The sequence below is a fragment of the Pieris brassicae genome, chromosome 2, assembly GCF_905147105.1.
Source record: "Pieris brassicae chromosome 2, ilPieBrab1.1, whole genome shotgun sequence".
NCBI lineage: Eukaryota > Metazoa > Arthropoda > Insecta > Lepidoptera > Pieridae > Pieris > Pieris brassicae.
In genome coordinates, this window is record NC_059666.1 from 15422425 (window position 1) to 15441252 (window position 18828).

At 34.2% G+C, this 18828-nt stretch overlaps 2 protein-coding genes and 1 non-coding gene across 3 annotated transcripts; 2 read left to right on the forward strand and 1 right to left on the reverse strand.

The window, feature by feature from the left end:
* Positions 1-61: 61 nt before the first annotated feature.
* On the reverse strand, positions 62-11964 carry LOC123720309 (DNA-binding protein D-ETS-6-like). The gene is made up of 6 exons (XM_045676863.1): positions 11596-11964; positions 9297-9439; positions 8242-8377; positions 805-908; positions 558-704; positions 62-453 (listed from the first exon to the last, which is right to left on the reverse strand). The coding sequence occupies exons 1-6, from the start codon at positions 11666-11668 to the stop codon at positions 331-333; spliced, it is 726 nt and encodes a 241-aa protein (XP_045532819.1). The 5' UTR covers positions 11669-11964; the 3' UTR covers positions 62-330.
* A 3474-nt stretch (positions 11965-15438) lies between these two features.
* Positions 15439-15520, forward strand: Trnas-uga. Its single transcript has one exon. It is a non-coding gene; the product is annotated as a tRNA-Ser (tRNA).
* Positions 15521-16130: 610 nt separating this feature from the next.
* Positions 16131-18013, forward strand: LOC123718305 (trafficking protein particle complex subunit 4). Its single transcript, XM_045674734.1, has 4 exons — positions 16131-16462; positions 16876-16967; positions 17039-17225; positions 17557-18013. The coding sequence occupies exons 1-4, from the start codon at positions 16288-16290 to the stop codon at positions 17754-17756; spliced, it is 654 nt and encodes a 217-aa protein (XP_045530690.1). The 5' UTR covers positions 16131-16287; the 3' UTR covers positions 17757-18013.
* The last annotated feature ends 815 nt before the right edge of the window (positions 18014-18828 follow it).

Consider the following 18828-nt stretch of genomic DNA (forward strand, 5'->3'; position numbering starts at 1 on the left):
TGTATCAATAGGTATAAGTTTGAACTTAGTAACACTTCCAACATCAACGATAATTGTCACTAACATTATTCTATAAAAATATAATAATAAAAACAAAACAAGAGCATAACAAAATTATTCTGTTTATTAACAAATAGTTAATTGTAGGTAGGAAAAGCTACCAAAATCATAATACTGCAAGTGTACTTATTGTAAAGCAGTAAAATATCTATAAAATTATAATTATTGTATTCATTTCGACTTGGTGATCTCAGGAAGTGCGTAGTTTCCAGTTAAAATAGGAACAGCACGAGCATTGTGCTTTAAAACTTTTTAATTCGGTAAATGTTGTCAGTTTGTAGAGTGATGTGGATGAGAAGGAAGGTAAGGCCAATAGGGAGCATCCGTCTGAGACTGGCAGGCTGCAGCCAAGCCCGCCCAGCAAAACTTGTACGCATATCTCTTACCGGGGACCTGGTAATAATGTTTTGAATTAGCCAAGGTAATTCCAGTTATTTTTATAACAAACAGAAGATTTAGTACGAAGATGAGATAAAGGGCAAAAGGGCTTTCTTTACCTTCCCCATGATGTTCTTGTCGTAATAGTAGCGTAGAGCGCGAGATAACTTGTCATAGTTCATATTAGGTTTCTGTTTGCGGCGTCCCCAGCGCCTGGCCACTTCTTCGGGGTCTGACAGACGAAACTCTCCCTCACCCGGGGGACCCTGAGTGTCAAGGTTATAACGTCATTATCGAAAATTAAACTGTCGCTTCTTATTGATAACAATATACTAATTTTGAAAGTGCTGTGACTTTTAGACATACCTCCCAGCAAATACCAGGTGATCCCGCCGCCAATTCTTCAAGTAAGAATTGCCACAGTTGCACTTGTCCGCCGCTAGCCCGCCCGCCTAGCGCCGCGTAGGGATCTGTTGATAAATATTTGTCTTTAGTTTAATAGTAGGATATACATTTAAAAATTATAAACAAATGTAATGCTTTAAAAATAACACTAGACAATTATGACATTGTCCCTTTTTGGCCAGCCTAGGCCGGCAACGCAATCGCGAGCCCTCTGGCATTGAGTGTGTCCATGGCCGGCGGAATCACTTAACATCTGGTGAGCCTTCTGCCCTTTGCCCTTGGTCTATAAAAAATAGAAATATTGTAAGATACGAATATTACTTAATGTAGTAATAGACATACTATATTTAGCAGTGTTAGCCTTGTGGCTTCAGCATGCGACTCTCATCCCTGAGGCTGTGCACCAATGGATTTTCTTTCTATGTACGCATTTACAATTAGCTCGAACGGTTAAGGAAAACATCGTGAGGAAACCGGCTTGTCTTAGACCCAAAAAGTCGACGGCGTGCGTCAGACACAGAAGGGTGATCACCTACTTGCCTATTCGTTTAACAAATCATGATCATGAAACAGATACAGAAGCTGAGGCCCAGACCTAAAAAGGTTGTAACGCCATTGATTTTTTTAAAATTATATTGAAAATATATTATAAATAATATTGAAAATAAACACATAATTATATATATACATACATAGCAAGACTGGACATTTCATGTTTTACAATTATCATATGTAATTTCTTCATATTTAACTTATATAACAAAATTTGTCATTAATTAATAAACATTTCTAATCGTAATAAAACATGGTACCTTGATAAAGTTGCTGCAAACGACGATGTTCACTTGGGCTAAGCCACAGCATCACATTTTATTTAACCACATGTCTGTTGCATTTATTATTGTAACAATACACATATTTTAACAAATAATATTAATAAGTCATTAAAATAGAGTAAATCACTGAGGCCAAAAACACGTAAAAACTATTATTTTTGTATGCAAGTCATTTGAGAGTCGGATGTAGAGCCTTACGTCCGGATGGAGGACCGGAAGTGAGTGAGTGTCTCATGGTTTCCGCAAGGCCCGCCTCTCAACCACCCCACCGCCCTCCCACTAGATTAACGCGTACACTTTTGGACTTTCACACGACTTGAGAGCTTAAGAGGATTATCATAACACTGGGTATTAAATGATATCTTAAGAGTATTCGTGAATGAAAGATGTTATCTAAATGAAAACTTTTATTTAAATCCTATAACACAGCTGCGATGACGTATGATACTTTATGAATAAATAAAAGATTAAGCGCATAAGTAAGCAAGTTTTTAGAAACCGATCAGTTAAGTAGATTCTATTTATTTACTTCAAATAACATGTATTGTACAATTTTTTGTCGTTTGTCTGGCTAAAATTCGGGAATGGCTGGATCAAATCGATCTTTTGTAGAAGTTCAAGGAAGGTTTAAATGGTGGAAAACATAAATAATAAGTAAAGAAAAATACAGCGAGTGTACTTGTAATAATAAGATGGGAAATGTTTGACGTCTTTTGTCTTTTTAGAAATGTTATATTAAGTTTTTAGACAAATATATGTAGGTGATACTAAGTTTACTGGGTCATCTAGAAATTATAACGTAAGAATGAATAGCGCAACGCAACCATTGTCCCATAGTAATATAATATTAATAATATAAAATCCTACCTGCTTTCAAAGTGGTGCTTATTATGCAATTGTATTTCATGAAATATACTATGATTATTTATAGGTGGATCAGAGAATCAAAGAAGGGAGAAAACTGTGATCTCTCAGCATGTGGTAGCTTTATTGACTCAGTAATATCGTGACTGACGCCACTGGGTTCTCTTCATATTAGATATACACTGACAACGTTTTCACTTCGTGCCTTAATTTAAATTTTTCAAACTGGAAATAAAATCTATATAATAATATAGTACAAAACAAAGTGTCAATATTTTTTTAACAATAAGAAAACATCTAAATGTGGCAAAGATTTGTAACTAGTAATCCGTATTAGTAATATATACCGATTCCAAAAAACAACTTAAACTATTATTATAAAATAAATTAATAACAAGCCGTGATTTTCAGTAAGAGTCGTTAATAGAAGCTCAAGGTCAGGATGTAAATTATTTGAACCGCAGACAGCTCTTCTTGGAAAAACATTCTCGTAGTTTAAGTCATAAACTGATGGTGACATCAGGTAAACCGTCATTGTACTCAAATATAGATTATTTAAAATATAAGATTTGTAGCTTTGTAGTAGATACCTTAGGTACATTCGTAAAGTGCACAGGTGTTTCTCTGTTTAAACTGACAAAGAAGACTTAAGAAGAAGACTAAAGACTTAAGCTATTAGACAATGTTTTTATAGGTTATGGTGTGCACAATAATTTGGTATATAGGATGTTGATGTGTCAAGAGGCCTTACTCAGATTGGTATAGAAAAATATAATTTATCCTCGTTACGATCGTTTTCGGAGATGTGATTGAATCTCCATTGTCTCCCTACTATTCCTATCTCTATAAAATGAAAATATATATTAGACGCTGTACTCTTGAGACTTATGTCTACCAGAACTTTCAAAGGTAGCAGAGGACCGAGGGCGGAGCGGTACTGGCTCCGCCTTTGCTCCGCCCCGCCACGGACCCACTCGGCTGCACCTCCACCATCTTAAGATGTTCAGATATTTATATAATTTACGGAGCAATAGGACGATGTTTCGTGAATTAGAATGTTCCGTTGTAACAGAAAACACTCACTAAGTGACACGCTTAATAATAAAAAGAATATTAAAAGTAGCCTACGTTTTTTGTCATTTTGAAAACTGTACAAAGTGCAGATTATATTTATTTCCGACTAAGCCTATTAAAAAATAAATCAATTATAGGTGTCATACCTATAATTGATTAAACAATATATATTAATTATATGATAATTTGTTATATTTTGTAAGATTACAATTACGCAAATTGGTATGAAGACTAATTTAGCCAGTCGACATGGGAGGCGGTCAAACTACACAGGCACTACCGACAGGTACCGGCTCCGCATTCCAATGATTCATCTGAGGAGTATGTGAAAGCGGTCCACGCTCTCCCGTTCCCACGCTTCCAACATTCACCTATCAGTAGACCAAATCGCCAATAGTACCTATCTAAAACTATTAAAGTTACTAACAAGTCAATTTTAAGCACTTGAAAACTCTGAAAGGTCACAGGTTTTTACTTTTTTTTTATTCGTATCAGCATTTCTTATAAATATTTACATACCTATAAGTGCTTTTTGTGGTCAGTCATTCCTTAAAAATGATTTTTAAATAAGTTTAAAGTGAGACATAAAATATGTCATAATCACATGATTTAAATATGCGTTTAATATCACGAAGCTAAATTGAAAATAGAGGGCGCAATAAATCAGCAGGCATCAAGTGGCGACCCCAACTTGCCGTGACGACTTGATCCCGGAGCCCCGGGACCGCATTGACTTGCTAATGTGCTCCCGCCGAGCGAGCGACGCTATTACCATGCACCTTATTGGGAATCCTGCGTCTGCCATAATACCGACCCCTACTGTATATTTTGCTCAAATAGTAACGTTTTTTTTGTAAGTACAATTTATTTTATTAAGAAATAAATAATAATTATGTAGCTATTTTATTTATTTAGCGAGCAGTGTTGGCCTAGTGGCTTCAGCGTGCGACTCTCATCTCTGAGGTCGTAGGTTCGATCCACGGCTGTGCACCAGTGGACTTTCTTTCCATGTGCGCATTAAACATTCGCTCGAACGGTGAAGGAAAACATCGTGAGGAAACCGGCTTGTCTTAGACCCAAAAAGTAAAGGCATGTGTCAAGCACAGAAGGCTGACTTGCCTATTAGATTAACAGATGATCATGAAATAGATACAGAAATCGGAGGCCCAGACCTAAAAAGGTTGTAGCGCCATTGATTATTATTTTATTTATTTAAATTGGCTCATAAATTTCGAGGAAACCACAGCCAACTCTGAAAGTGTATCAAGTCCAATCAAAGTAATTTTCTTTATTGAGAATTTATAAACTAATTATGAATTCAAAAATAATCAAGATTGGTAAGATTTCCTAATATATATCGTGTTTTTATTATAATAACGTAAATACTCATATTGCGATGATTAATACAACTGAAAAATACCATATGTCTCACACCCCACTTAGAGCAGACAGAATTCCTGGAACAATGAATGATTTTCAGGCTCATATAGGAACAGCAGTATAAAAAGATTAACTCAAATTTGTGACGCTGTTAATAAAACACGAAATGTATGGCGTCTCAGTCTGATATGATTTTCTGTGGGTGGAGCAGTCCGCAACCAATCAAGTTAGAGGATATCAATTCATTTGTTTTTAAATACGATACTTGAGGTAATAATATACAAAGCTATATTGTTTTCTCATGGTCACAGCGAGTGGCTAAACCTCGTTGAATCTAATTTAAATGGAACAATTAATCGATGACACATCAAATAATTATCCCACGATTCATATCGTTTTTTTTAAACTTTAAGCAGCTGGCGCCAAAGTTTTATATAAGTCAGATATTTTGAGATGAATAGTATCCGGAACATGAATCACATTTCCTAGTAAATAATGACTCACTTCCGCAAAGACCTCGACTAAGGAGACTACGCTTGAATGAGTCGTAACTTCCACATTATACAAATTTGATAATGGCTGTACACAGTCATAATATCTATTAATCCATAAGATAGAGATTATAATTACATATTACTTTAGAACGTTTCGGTGTATGAATTTTGATAGATCATGTTATTAACACTAATAAAATGACGAGCTATAGAAATAACAACAAAAGGACAATTCCATTTTTTTGTAGTTTAGGGAAATGACAAGACACTATTTTAATTTTTTTTTAATAATTGAATATATTAGGTAAATAGTAATAAACACACAACTATTTACTGAAAAGTTCAATGGTTTTATCCGCTAACTATTATTAACATAATACTATTGAAATGCTATTTACATACAAAAATAATGATTAAGAATCGCTCGGAATTTATGTTAATCACTACATACCGAAAATCACTGTCACTTGGAAAATATTCGGAAAATGTTTGGCTCGCGACCATCGTTCGGCACGCGACACATGCCCTCACGTCACTCATCGTTATTTTAATATTCGATAGAGAGAAAACAATCACAGTAAACGATAATTTTATACGATTTTATCGCCAAGTCCCCTACTGTTGATTACGGCGTAATGGCCTCTGATCTCGTTATAGATTAACTGACCATATCTCTCTCTACGAAAACTAGACATATAAAGTTTTCCAAAGATATTTTATTTTCATTTCACCTAATACTGAAACTCCCAAATATATAAAATGGATTTCTAATAACCTATATGTTTAATTGATTTTATAATAAATTTTAAGCTTTAGATTACTTGCAAATATAACCTACATATTAATAATAATGATATTCAAAATAAATATAAAACTGTTATATATTTTAAAATTTGGCGGCATTTCCCTGTATTACGATACTTATTCGTTGAGCGACGAAAGTACCTACCAGCTCTAGGGTCACCTGTATATTGTATACTAGCTTTAAATACTATGTAGCTGCGGACTACCCCCTAGCGATTTCGAACTATTCCATTCACAATATTCAGTAGATGACGAAGCTACTATTAAAAATATTTAAAAAAATTAATAATCTAATTTTCTGTAAAAATAAAGACATTATGGGTGGGTGGGGACACTAATGAATTGCATTGATTTTGCCTTTAGTAAAGAGAAACTACTATATTATCTTTACATTTAAGTACATTTTTTTAAATATTTAAGATGTTCGCTTTAAAATTGCATAATGTTATACACTGTACTCTAATTTTATTTTAGTAAATTTGGTTGTACACTTTTTGCTCTTTAGTATAATATACTAGAGTTACCTGTAACAGATCGCATGTTAGCGATATGCCTGCCCGTTGCCTCCTCAATAATTTATATTTCTTATCTTATCTTATCTGATTGTATATGTATTAATAATGCAACAGTGTTAATAAAAATAATACTCTTTTGTTAATTATATTCATATTGTGTTAGTTCTTTTTAGAAAACTTCTGAAAATATATGTAGCTTCCTGGAATGGAATTGCGTAGGGCAATTTGGATGGATTTTTTTGCGACTTTACCTGTCTTTCTCGTTCCAGTCAAACGAGAAGACAGGTTTTTTCTTCTTTCTTTCTTATTGCATTCCATTACTACACTCGATAATGAATATTGACATTAAACTAAGAAAAATAAATCTATCACATTAACATTACTAAACTTTAAAAAAATACTTAATATTTAATAAACTATGAATATCCAGTTCGAGATCATTAGGATTCATCAGAAATTACCATAATAGTCAAGGTCTCTATTATATCACAAGTATTCGTCATATAAATACAGGAAATGTGTTTGGGTATTTCGTTATTAATTAGACAATGCTTTCAAAAACCATGGTGCTTTCGCGATGATTTCTAAGAAATTCCCTGAGTCAGCGCGTGAGATGAATGGAACGCGGCCTCGTTACCTTACATTGAATCATGAGCAACTCATTCATGAGTTTTTTTGGCGCGCAAAGTTATAACTAGTATCGTATGAACTAGATGGCGCTGTTAATCTATAATTAGGTCAAATTACACTTTCTACCACAATCTTTTAACAATGTACACTTGCTATTCTGGTTTTTATTCAATTTTAGGCGGAGTAGCATCTCATATAGATTTACGAAGTGAGCTGCTTGAATTATTTAAACTGTCTTATGACGTTTATACTTTTTTGGTCCGAAATAACGCTGAGTTGACAGGACTGGAGAAAACCGAGATATTGCTGGAGCACTTGAGAATTGAGCGCGGATATACCGAAAGCAATAATTTAATACTTTGCCAAATCACAAATGTTATTTTTTTGTATATATCACTAGCTGACCTATCATAAAATAACCTATCTACTATAATAAAAAAATAAGGGTTGATCGTACAGGGGTGACAATTTAGGGAAATATGTATTTTTGTATGCTGTATCATTTTTTTTTTTGGGTGGACACCCCTTATCACTTAGGGGTTTGAAAGATAGATAGTAGCTGATTCTCAGACTTACTGAATATGCATAAAAGATTCATAGGTATCGGTCGAGCCGTTTCGAAGGAGTATGGGAACGAACATTGTTACACGAGAATTTTATATATATAGAGAAAAGATATTTATGTGATAGAAGATATCATTTACACAATTTTATATGTTAATATTATAAGTATGCTATTTATATTAAAGACATAGATTTAATAATAAATTAATTTTTCCACAAAAAAGAAATATTGCATACTTGTGTGTGTTGCAGCGGAGGTCGAGGCCTGGTGCTCTGGCAACGGCTCTGGTGGAGGCCGGCCCTTTGCCTCCGCATGCACGTGCTGCACATATGTGTGGAAGATGCGCGCCGCTTCCGTCTTGCCCTCGCACACCTGTAGGCACATGTATTACAGATTCTTACAAAGCATACATAAATAGAGGATTGTTTAGGCATCTTAGCAGAATTAGCTTTACATGTATACAAAATATGATTCCACTTCGAGAAAAAAAACTATAAAAGCTTAGTGCTTTTGATACTATTGAATTGTTTCTTTATAATATATGCATGCCGTTTAAGACATCAATTCATTCATCATATGAACCCACTTTCATGGCTTATACATTAATAACTATTATTAATTAAACTGAATAGGGAAAGGACAAGAATATTTAAATGTAATTCTTCTTCCATTTCTCTGTTTATCACAGCGACTGCATATTTAGTCATGGAAAGAACTAAAAACAAAGTTCAACTTATTCTCCAGTCGCGTGTTAGTTTTTATTAGGGATGCATCGATACGCCTTTTAGCCGATACGATACTCTCATAGAAATATTTCTACCTTTAATCTTATTCAAAGTTGTGTGACTGTTTAGTATTTTAAATAAAAATTAAAAACTTTAACCAATCTTGATATATTTTACCTAAATTTAATTTTAGTTCAACAAGCGTTGGTATCGGTATCGGATGCATCGCTAGTTTTTATAATTAACAGCAGGTTTTGAAAGATATTAAGTATGAAGACGAATTATTAAATATTTGAGCCATCTTATAAATAATTTATTATTGTGGTGCATGATATAAAAATAACCAGCGTTGGTAGATACCGTCTCCATCTCCTCCAATAGAGATAGCGCCCCCGACATCCATAATGGTTACTATAACCAGCTACTTGGAATCACGGGTCCAATCGGGATAACTATTGGAAGTAATACAGTAGACAGAACACAGGTCTAGACTTTCTTCTGTTTTCCCGACTGTCTTAATGTTCCTTAAGATGTATCCCCAAAGAGGAATCATTTCGGTGACTGACCTGGAGCCAATGTTCCTCAGTAAGCTGCAACAGAGCAGCTCCTGACGAAGGCAGAAGATGTCGGCGTGGCGCGTGCACGCGGAATGTACGTGCCGCCCAACGCACGCAACGCACCACGTCGCGTCGCACCCATGTTTCTGGGTCTGCAAAGGTAAGTTTTTTTAGTATATCTATAATAAAGCGTGTAAATTTTTAAACTTGATTGCTTTTTGTGTGTAATTGTAAAGAAAATCTCTACAGTGAATTCGTTTATGCATTTATGCGCTACAATCCTACACGGGTCTTTTCGTCATTTTTATTTCAAAGACAAGTAGACAGTGTGACATGTGTCATTGATTTTTGAATTTGAAACACGGTATTCTTACGATGTTTTCCTTTACCGTACGAGCGAGTGTTAGATGCTGGGGATCGAACCCACGACACCTCAGGGATGAGAATCGCACGCTGAAGTCCCTCGGTCACTGCTAAAACAGTTATAAGATTGAAACTTTGCCGCATTTAAATTAAGTTTGGATCTATACGCTGCCAATATTCAAATACACCAGCACAGCAACTAGTTAATCTGTGCATAAAGTCCGTCCAGAGATTTGATATCGCAGCTGCTAAATTACCTTTTCAAATGACTTTAGAAAAAGAACCCGAAACAGGGGGTTATCAATTCCACGTGTAATTTGTTATCCATATAATCAATCAATCAAAATTTATTTAATCATATTGGTCTATGTACACATTTAAACGTCTTTATATATATATATATATATATATATATATATATATATATATATATTTCACATCATATAAACGTTCTATATATATAATAAAGGCTTTTATTGTTAAAGCTATCTATAGTATATTCTTTACCGAAGTATGAAATAGGATTTCATTGATGATTGATGACATGATTAGGATTCATTTGTCATTTGTTTTTGTGAATTGGCGGCAAATCTTGTTACACGTGAAAATGTAACGCGAGAAATTTTTCGTCAATGATTTAATATGACTTTCATTGTGGGCTTACTCAACAACAAAGCTATGATACGATGCGATTAGCATTTCTTAATGAAGCCCCATCTCGTGCCACTATTTACAATAATTGGTTTAACGAGTTAAAGCGTGGACGTAACAATCTCAATGATGATCCGCGTGAGGGACGTCCTGTAACAGAGACTACTGACAATAATATCAAGTCAAGTTCAAATAATATTACAGTAACATTTAGGCGTTAAGAAGCTTTGTACCAGATGGATTCCCCATACTTTAACCGACGACCAGAAACACCTTCGCATGGACTGGTGACGTCAAATGTTAGATTAATTCAACGGCAGTGACTCAAATGCTGTATTTGACGTCGTCACAGGTGTTGAAAGCTGGATATATTGCTACGAATCCGAAACCAAAAGACAATCAGCTCAGTGGTTGTTTCCTTTCGAGGATCGGCCAACTAAGGTAAAGAAAGGAAGAAGTCAAGGAAAATAGATGATGCCTCATTCTTTGGTCGGAAATTTACTGCAGACTGGTATGTCAATTGCTGTTTGCCTGTTGACTTGGGAAAAAATCTACAGCAGCTCCCTCGTAGCAGGTTCCTTCTTCAACACGACGATGCTTCAGCGCACTCCGCAAAACGGACTGTTGAATATTCGACTATGGCAGGTGTCGAGATAATGAGTCATCTGCCATACAGTCCTGACCTGACGCCCTGCTACTTTCATTTACTCCGAAGAACTAAAGATAAAATTCGAGGTATTCGCTTTACGAGTCCTGAAGATGCGGTGAAAGCGTAAGACAATGCCATAGAAGAGACCCCTAAGGAATAATGGGCCTACTGCTTTTCTCAGTGGTTCCATCGAATGCGACGATGTAGAGAGGAACGGAGAGCATTTTGATAAACAATAAAAGTATTGGCAACTTTCTACATTAAGCTGTTTTTCTTTTGCTAAACATTTTCAGTATTACCTAGGTAAAATTTAATATTTTTACTAATTCAAATTTAAGGCCGTAGTCGAGTTCAGAATTTATATTTAAAAAGTTACTTTAAAGCGTATCGGCAACGGGCCGTCGGAACTCAAAAAATTGCGCGATTTTTTTCGAATTAATACACCACTTTATTATAATTTTACAATTATTAAAAATATAATAATGTTCATTGGCAAGGCAGACATTATATTATGTATATCCTTAAATTAGGAGTCTTAATACACTTTCTACACTTGAATCAACAAATGATTTACTGATTGTAATGTACTTTTGGGTTTTTGTTATTATTATTTTAAATTTGCGATTCAATTCAGATAAAAATTACCAGCGGGTACGGTTTCATCTCCAGAGTCGGAGTCAGTGTCAGAGGGCGAAGAGGGTGGAGGCCTAGGCTCCATGCAAGCATCGCGGGGCGCCAGCCTTCGCTAGCCGGATGTATTTATGTTGAAGCTTCTAAACACTTGTTTTGTTGTTGTTATACTAGCACGTAGTACACGTATTTCAATCAATGAAATAATAGATACACAAAACTTTTGTGAAAGCTCTTAAAAAATTATTTCAAAAATGTATATCAAATTAAGGCACTTAATTAATGACTAGAATGGAATTCACTTCTTAGCAACTTTTGCTATTTTGTTAACACCGCCGACTTTACGTTAGTTCTGCAAATCCATAGGCAGTGCTGAAGGCAGAGGTGCCGTGACAGCAGGCGCGAGCGCACTAGCGCGCGCCGCGCAAATCTCGCGCTGTTTTTATTCATGTTCGCGTCATCTGTGACGTAGCACACGATTATTCATTCTGTGACGAGGAAAACGCATTCTCAGAAGCTCTCTGCGAGATTTTTTTACTATAGATAAAAAGCTTATTTATTTGAATGACTCAATAGTACTATAGGGCTATTCAATTATTAAGTAAGCAAATTTACTGCAATTTCCCAAGAACCCCAAGACGCAGAGTGACCCCACATTTCTACGCAACGCCAAAGGATCGAGCCGCTCGGAGAGGGATTGGTTATCGACGATTCGAACCGCTCTTCGTTGGATACATTTTTATATATTTTTACGTTAATTTCTACTAAAACTAAATTTCTTTTAAAATTATTTTTAACTTTTGCTTTTTGGTACCCTTGCTTCTACGTTGATTTACACCTTTAATAAAATTAGTATCATCTTCATTTAAATCGAAACTAGTCTCTCCTGTTCTACTTTGTTGAATTCTGTTGAATTCCTAGTTCCTATTTTATCGGCTAAGTATTTATATAAGTAGTGTGGTCTTTTTCATGATCCCTATTTAGTTGTTGAGTATATTCTTTATCGAAGTTTAAATTGAATTGATTGTTACTTTCCGTGTGACCAAATACCACTTTAAACGGAATAAGACCGATCACTGAATGGATTGTCTGATTGTTAGCCATTATTGCATATGTCATTACTGATGTGGTATCTGTGAATTTATGTTCACATTTTGCAAGTCGGTATATTTCTAAAATTGTGGAATGGAAATGTTCTACTAATCCCATCGAGTTTAAATTATTGGGGGTTTCTATATGAATCTCCATTTTATACAGTGTCGCAAATTCTCTCATGGGTTTTATTGAATTCAGATCCATGGTCTAAACTGATTTTGGTAGGTACGCCATAAAATGAGCTCTAACTACTTCCGGTATTGATTTGTCTGGGATTTCAAAAGATTGTCCTAATTTACTAAATGCATCTAATAAAGTTAAGTAATATTTGCCTTGTATGGAAATAAATCTATAAATAACTCTTAAAAAGGTTTCTATTGAGCTGTAATTGAGGTTTAAATGGTCTTCGATCGTATTTCATATGTTTACAAGGTGTCACATGAATTTATCATATTTGTTCAAAAGTAAACGCGTTTTCAATGAGAAATTGTTTCTTTATACATCGGTTTACCCTATACGATACTTAATTACTATTTCTTCTTGTTCCCTTTTGTCAGAGACGTTAATTACCTTTTCAGTGCATTCATAAAGCTGTGTCAGGACAATTGTCGGTGTACTTTATTTTCGTAATAGATAAAGTATTTAATTTTGGGTCTCATATATTATTTAAGGAAATCTTTGATTAATACGGTATTAAAGGTAAGGGGACTTCTAAAATCTATTGTTTCGGAAGTGAACGAATTTTAACTGAAAGTCATATCTAAACCACGTGTGTATTAATATTTGGTTCAGCTTTTTATCTATAACTTCATGAAGTATAGGGATGCCATTCGTATCCATATCTACGGCAGAGTGATCTGTGTGAGTATTCACAAAGATTATTTTCTGAACGAGATGCGAGAAGAAGAACGATTTTGTTTGTTAATTCATGTATAAGTAGTTGTCGAGTTCATTATTTTCAGAGTCACCTACATTAACTGCCTTGATTGATTGTCCTTGTCATCTTTGCTTAGAGCATTAAGACGTATACGCGAAAGAGCGAATGAGATTTTTGTGTTACGTTATATTTTAATAATTTTTTAACTTCATTTCTTATTAAAGTGGCTTCTGACGGGGATTGACGGTAAGGTTTTCCATAAATGGGAACATTATTGATTTTACGAATTTTGTGTTTAACCTACCTATTTTGTAGAAACGAAGTGGTAAGTGTTCACTATAAAAAACGTCTCGATATTCAGAACATATCTTAAAAATATTGGTACGCTCTTCCCCATCCATATTTTGAAGGCGTAATTTTGATAAGTTTTGTTTATTACCGTCAGCATTATTTCTTTCAATTTCTTCATTATCGTAATTTGTTACATTTACATGGTTTGGTAAATTTAAATTTGAAAGTGATTATTGGAAGTATTTTGAATAACCGATGTTGCGTAACCCTGCTCGTATTTTACAATTGCAGAGGGTGTTCTTACACCTTCACCGAAATAACAAATCCATTAATAAAATTAGAGATTTTTACACGTTCTATAAATATAGTATTTATTACTGATATTTTAGTATGAGGTAATTTAAGTGCTCTATGATGGTTAAAATTCCATGCGTCCATGCGTCGCGTTGTCTCTCTCCCTAAAATATGGTGAGGGGACCGATGGCTGGCTATGCGTGATACTCGTGAACGGGTGCTACTTGAGGTGACTGGTCGCGGCTGTGTTCAGCGACTCTTCACTCTCGACGCTCTCTCGATCCCCAAGTTGCCGAGATTCGCCAGAACCTGGAAGAGGGCCATGAAAATGGCATTAAAATTAAAGTCATTTTGGTGTTGCTTAAGCACAGATCGCAGCTCGAAAAATTCTGCGGCAATATTGTCAAACATGACACTAATATTAATAGCACGAGAGGTAACGTGGGTAGCCCCGGGCTCCGACTCACCCATAAATATCATGACGATATTCCGGATAGTTGTCGCTCGGGCCCGGCGGGAGACGCCAACCCTTTAAGTTAATAATGTCCTTTTTTAAGAAAAGGGGAGACTTTGACCCTCCCCTGCTGCTTAGGTAGTCGGTCACATATCTGCCTGACTGAGTGCCCGATAGGCTAGGATGTAGGGTCCCTGTTTATAAAAAAAGTTTATATCTCAATTTAATAAGCTTTATTTCTCAAGTTAATAAAGTTTATATCTCAACAGTGGCGTAACTGTACTATATGGGGCCCGTGGCAATTTCTTTTGATGGGGCCTTATCAGTAAAAATCGTCACGTTGTACTCAGTTTAATTTTACATAAACGAGATTTTCAGCATACTCAATTACACGTTGCATATATCCCACAATAAATAACTCAGTTATGTTGGTTGTTTAGTTATTTTGAAAATTTATTTGTAACCAAGTTATCCGTTAGTACTTTAAAAGGTACACGTGATGCCGTTACTTGAACCAATGTTAGGTGCTTAAAAGCCAAAGATTACGTCGGATACAGGATATCCGCAGCGCGACGGAGGAGGAATATGTTTTTAAAAACTTATTTTAATTTAATAACGAACAAAACTCGAGAACGGTCGATGTTAGCCTGACTTTAATTCTTCTTACATTCATAATGCTAAACACCTAAGCATAAATGCAAGTACAAATGCTTACTGTGCGATTTTGATAAATCCGTGTCATGTATAATGATATGTATACTCGTAGTATTATATTTTATCACTAGGGTTATATTTTGTTTTAAATGCTATCAGAAAGTTGTAAAGAAATTTCGAAATTAATATCAAAGCTGAGGTGTCCGAGTGGTTAAGGAGTTGGACTTGAAATCCAATGGGTTCTACCCGCGCAGGTTCGAATCCTGTCCTCAGCGAACTTTATTTTAATTTTTAGACTTCGACGGTGTAGAATTAAAAATAAGCAGAAACATTTTTCAAGGACTGAACAGACTCCAATCGTACGTATATTAGTTGCGAAATTTAGTAAGATATTAAAGAACAAAATAAACTAAAACATACATAATATTATACTCAAATATTTCATTTTTTAAATTGAGAGTGATTTTTGTATTTTTTCATTTTTGAAAACATGCTGGATATCTGAAATACCTTATCTTACAAAAACACGTAAACCGAATTCAAAGAATTTATTTTTGTGAACATACATTATTTTATTAAAGCATAATTTCAATTTCAATGGTCGCTGAATGTCCTCATCATAGAATATGGTTATAGAATGGACTTTGTCTTAAGACTTTTTGAAGTATAGTATCTTATCCTATTTGTAAAAATTACTTTCAGTTCCGAAAAGACTTTTATTTTTTATTCCATGGCAGAGGCTTAATGTATTAGATTCTTAAGAATAGGTCAATGACTACTTAATTTTTTGAAATGTTGCTTCTCACAATGCATTTTATTGTAACTCAAGGAGACAAATGACAATTTCGCTTTAACAGTTAATGACACATATCTAATATTGGTATTTCTGTGGTAACTGGTACATCATAACTGACTCCCATCAATAAATTTTTAAATCATTGTATATAATTTGTAGGGAACGGATATTTAAGACGAATATATTAAGAATTTTAATTAAAAATAAATTTTTAGTACAGGAATGTAATATAGACATTTTGTAATCATGGTGATCTATAGTGTTTATGTAGTAAGCAAATCTGGAGGGCTAATTTATAACTATGATCACAACATTCCCCGGGTAGAGACTGAAAAAACATTTGGATTCCCTCTTGATATTAAGCTACAGTATGAAAATAAAAAGGTTGTTGTTGTGTTTGGCCAACGAGATGGTATAACCGGTAAATAGATTTTTTACTAGAAGATAAAGTAGTACTTTTAATAATTGAAGCCAGAACAATATAATATGATAGTCTTGGTCTGATTTCTGTAATTTTGATGTCATTGCAATTGCTTCCCATCAATTCCGCTTAATATATAATGAGTTTAAGGTATGATAAATTAAACATATTTGACAAAAAGTTTTTAAAGCCACCCATTTAACAGCTACTTACATGAAAATTCGTATTATCTCTATTACACTATGATATGTAATAGTATGTCATGTAGCATTCAGAATTGAGACATAGTATGTTAAAATGAATCAAATTTTTGACATACCAGTCTTACCTTGCGCTAAGTTTCATTTCCTTTCCTTACCTTTAGAGTTATGGATGGGTAATAATTCGTCATTTAACTAAACCTTTATTAACAGTGGGGCATGTTTTACTATCAGTAAATGGGTCTCCAGTTATTGGAAGAAATACAGAAGATGGAAGCGATGTATTTGAACTAATTGAAGCTAAAGTAAGTATATAAATAATGAAATACTCCTAAATAAAAATTTCGATTTCTCTATGTAAAAATGTATGTTTTAGGAAAACTATCCTCTCAGTTTAAAGTTTGGTCGTATGAGAGCTACAACAAATGAGAAAATAGTATTGGCAAGTATGTTCTATCCACTTTTTGCCCTTGCCAGTCAGCTGAGTCCAGTGCCCAAGAGTTCAGGAATAGAGACTCTCACAGCTGACACATTCAAGCTTTCCTGCTTTCAGACTTTAACTGGTGAGATTGCTATATTGTTTTTTTTAATTATCTTTATGATCTTCATTGACATTTAAAATTTATATTATATGTTCTTCTGAGACATATTAATTTTGGTCTGAAATATTTGTGTATGCAAAGTTTCTCTACCCATAAAAGGATTCTTAGTTTGTATCTTGACTGAGTTCATAAAACAGCATATTTCTTGTTCACTTACAGTGAAAATTAATTGTAGAACTAAGTCAATATAAGTTTAGGATTTTCTGCCTTTAGATTGTAAATTCAAAGATGCAGATTTTCATTACTTTGCAGATGCAGATTGATAATACTTTAAATTAACAATTGTTCACAGGTGTTAAGTTCATTCTAGTGACTGATCAGAACATGCAAGGCACTGAAGTTGTACTAAAAAGAATCTATGAACTATATTCAGACTATGCTCTTAAGAATCCCTTCTACTCTTTAGAGATGCCAATTAGGTGTGAACTATTTGACACATCTCTGCACACTTTGCTGGAGCTGGTGGAAAAATCTGGCACTGCAAATTTATAGATCAATATTTTCAAGCCCTGAATGGTCTTTATATAAGGCTCATATTTATTAGAATATGAGTACATATGTATGCACACACTTTAATTAAGGCTGGTTGTCCTAAGGATAGGACAACTGTTATTAAATTGGATAGTCATGCAATTTAATATAAAAAATCTATTATATAAGAACAATTAGATATGCGTTTAAAAAAAATAGGGATTCATAATTTTTCAACTGATGTTAATATGTCCTAATGTAAATGCATATTCTTTTCAGACAAATTGTTTTATTTTGTGAGAAACATGATTTAGTATATATTCAATTACACCTGATCTAGAATATGACTAGGAAGTGCTAAAATAAGGGTTAAGATTGTATTTATTAGATAGATTTATTTTAATAAAAATTTATTGATATAATATTTATTATATAACAATTGAAAAAGGCATTAGCCTGCACACACCACCTCTATATCTATTGTTATTCATATTTTAACTATGTTACCTACACGATAGGACCATTCTCTCTTTGTACTTCTACACACACATACACATGCTGTCTGCTCTTTTGGTATAGAAACTCCAGGGAAGATATAAAGTACATATGAATTATTTTTGAGATAAAGTATAAAATAATTATTCTGTAAGAAAATAGATTTGTTTAGGAACAGCTTGGTTGGTAGTTTATTATCGATACCCTGGAGTTGTCATCATTTCATCTGTTGAGATTAGTTTGGATGAACCTAGCGTGACAATCAACACTTATAAACGGGAAAGCTAAAGTGAGCTGTCACTCTAGCGGAGCGGTGAATAGTGTCTTGTACTTGAAATGAAAATGTTTTGATTAGAAAGAAACTACATATATATAAAAATATTAGCCGCTTGCTAGAGTGGCGAGCCGAGCATTCAATTAAAACTACATGATTTATATGAACCCTGTTCGAAATTATTTTCTGTTGAACAAAATGAACGTCTCCGTAGAGACGCCGTGGTCGGTATAAAAATAGTGTCCTAATACAAGTTATCTCTGTCTATAGTTAAGTCTTATTTAACATTATCTATTACTATTCAGCAAAGGATAAAGGAAGAAC

Bases quoted from the DNA above. Each gene is read 5' to 3' on its own strand.
- LOC123720309 (XM_045676863.1), bottom strand. From the start codon at position 11,668: ATGGAGCCTAGGCCTCCACCCTCTTCGCCCTCTGACACTGACTCCGAC. The intron at 909-8,241 runs GTATGCAATATT...ATTTATCAACAG, and splicing joins CTCCGCTGCAACACACACAA to ATCCCTACGCGGCGCTAGGC. The intron at 705-804 runs GTATGTCTAAAA...CTTGACACTCAG, and splicing joins CACCTGGTATTTGCTGGGAG to GGTCCCCCGGGTGAGGGAGA.
- LOC123718305 (XM_045674734.1), top strand. From the start codon at position 16,288: ATGGTGATCTATAGTGTTTATGTAGTAAGCAAATCTGGAGGGCTAATT. The intron at 16,463-16,875 runs GTAAATAGATTT...CTTTATTAACAG, and splicing joins CCAACGAGATGGTATAACCG to TGGGGCATGTTTTACTATCA. The intron at 17,226-17,556 runs GTGAGATTGCTA...AATTGTTCACAG, and splicing joins CTGCTTTCAGACTTTAACTG to GTGTTAAGTTCATTCTAGTG.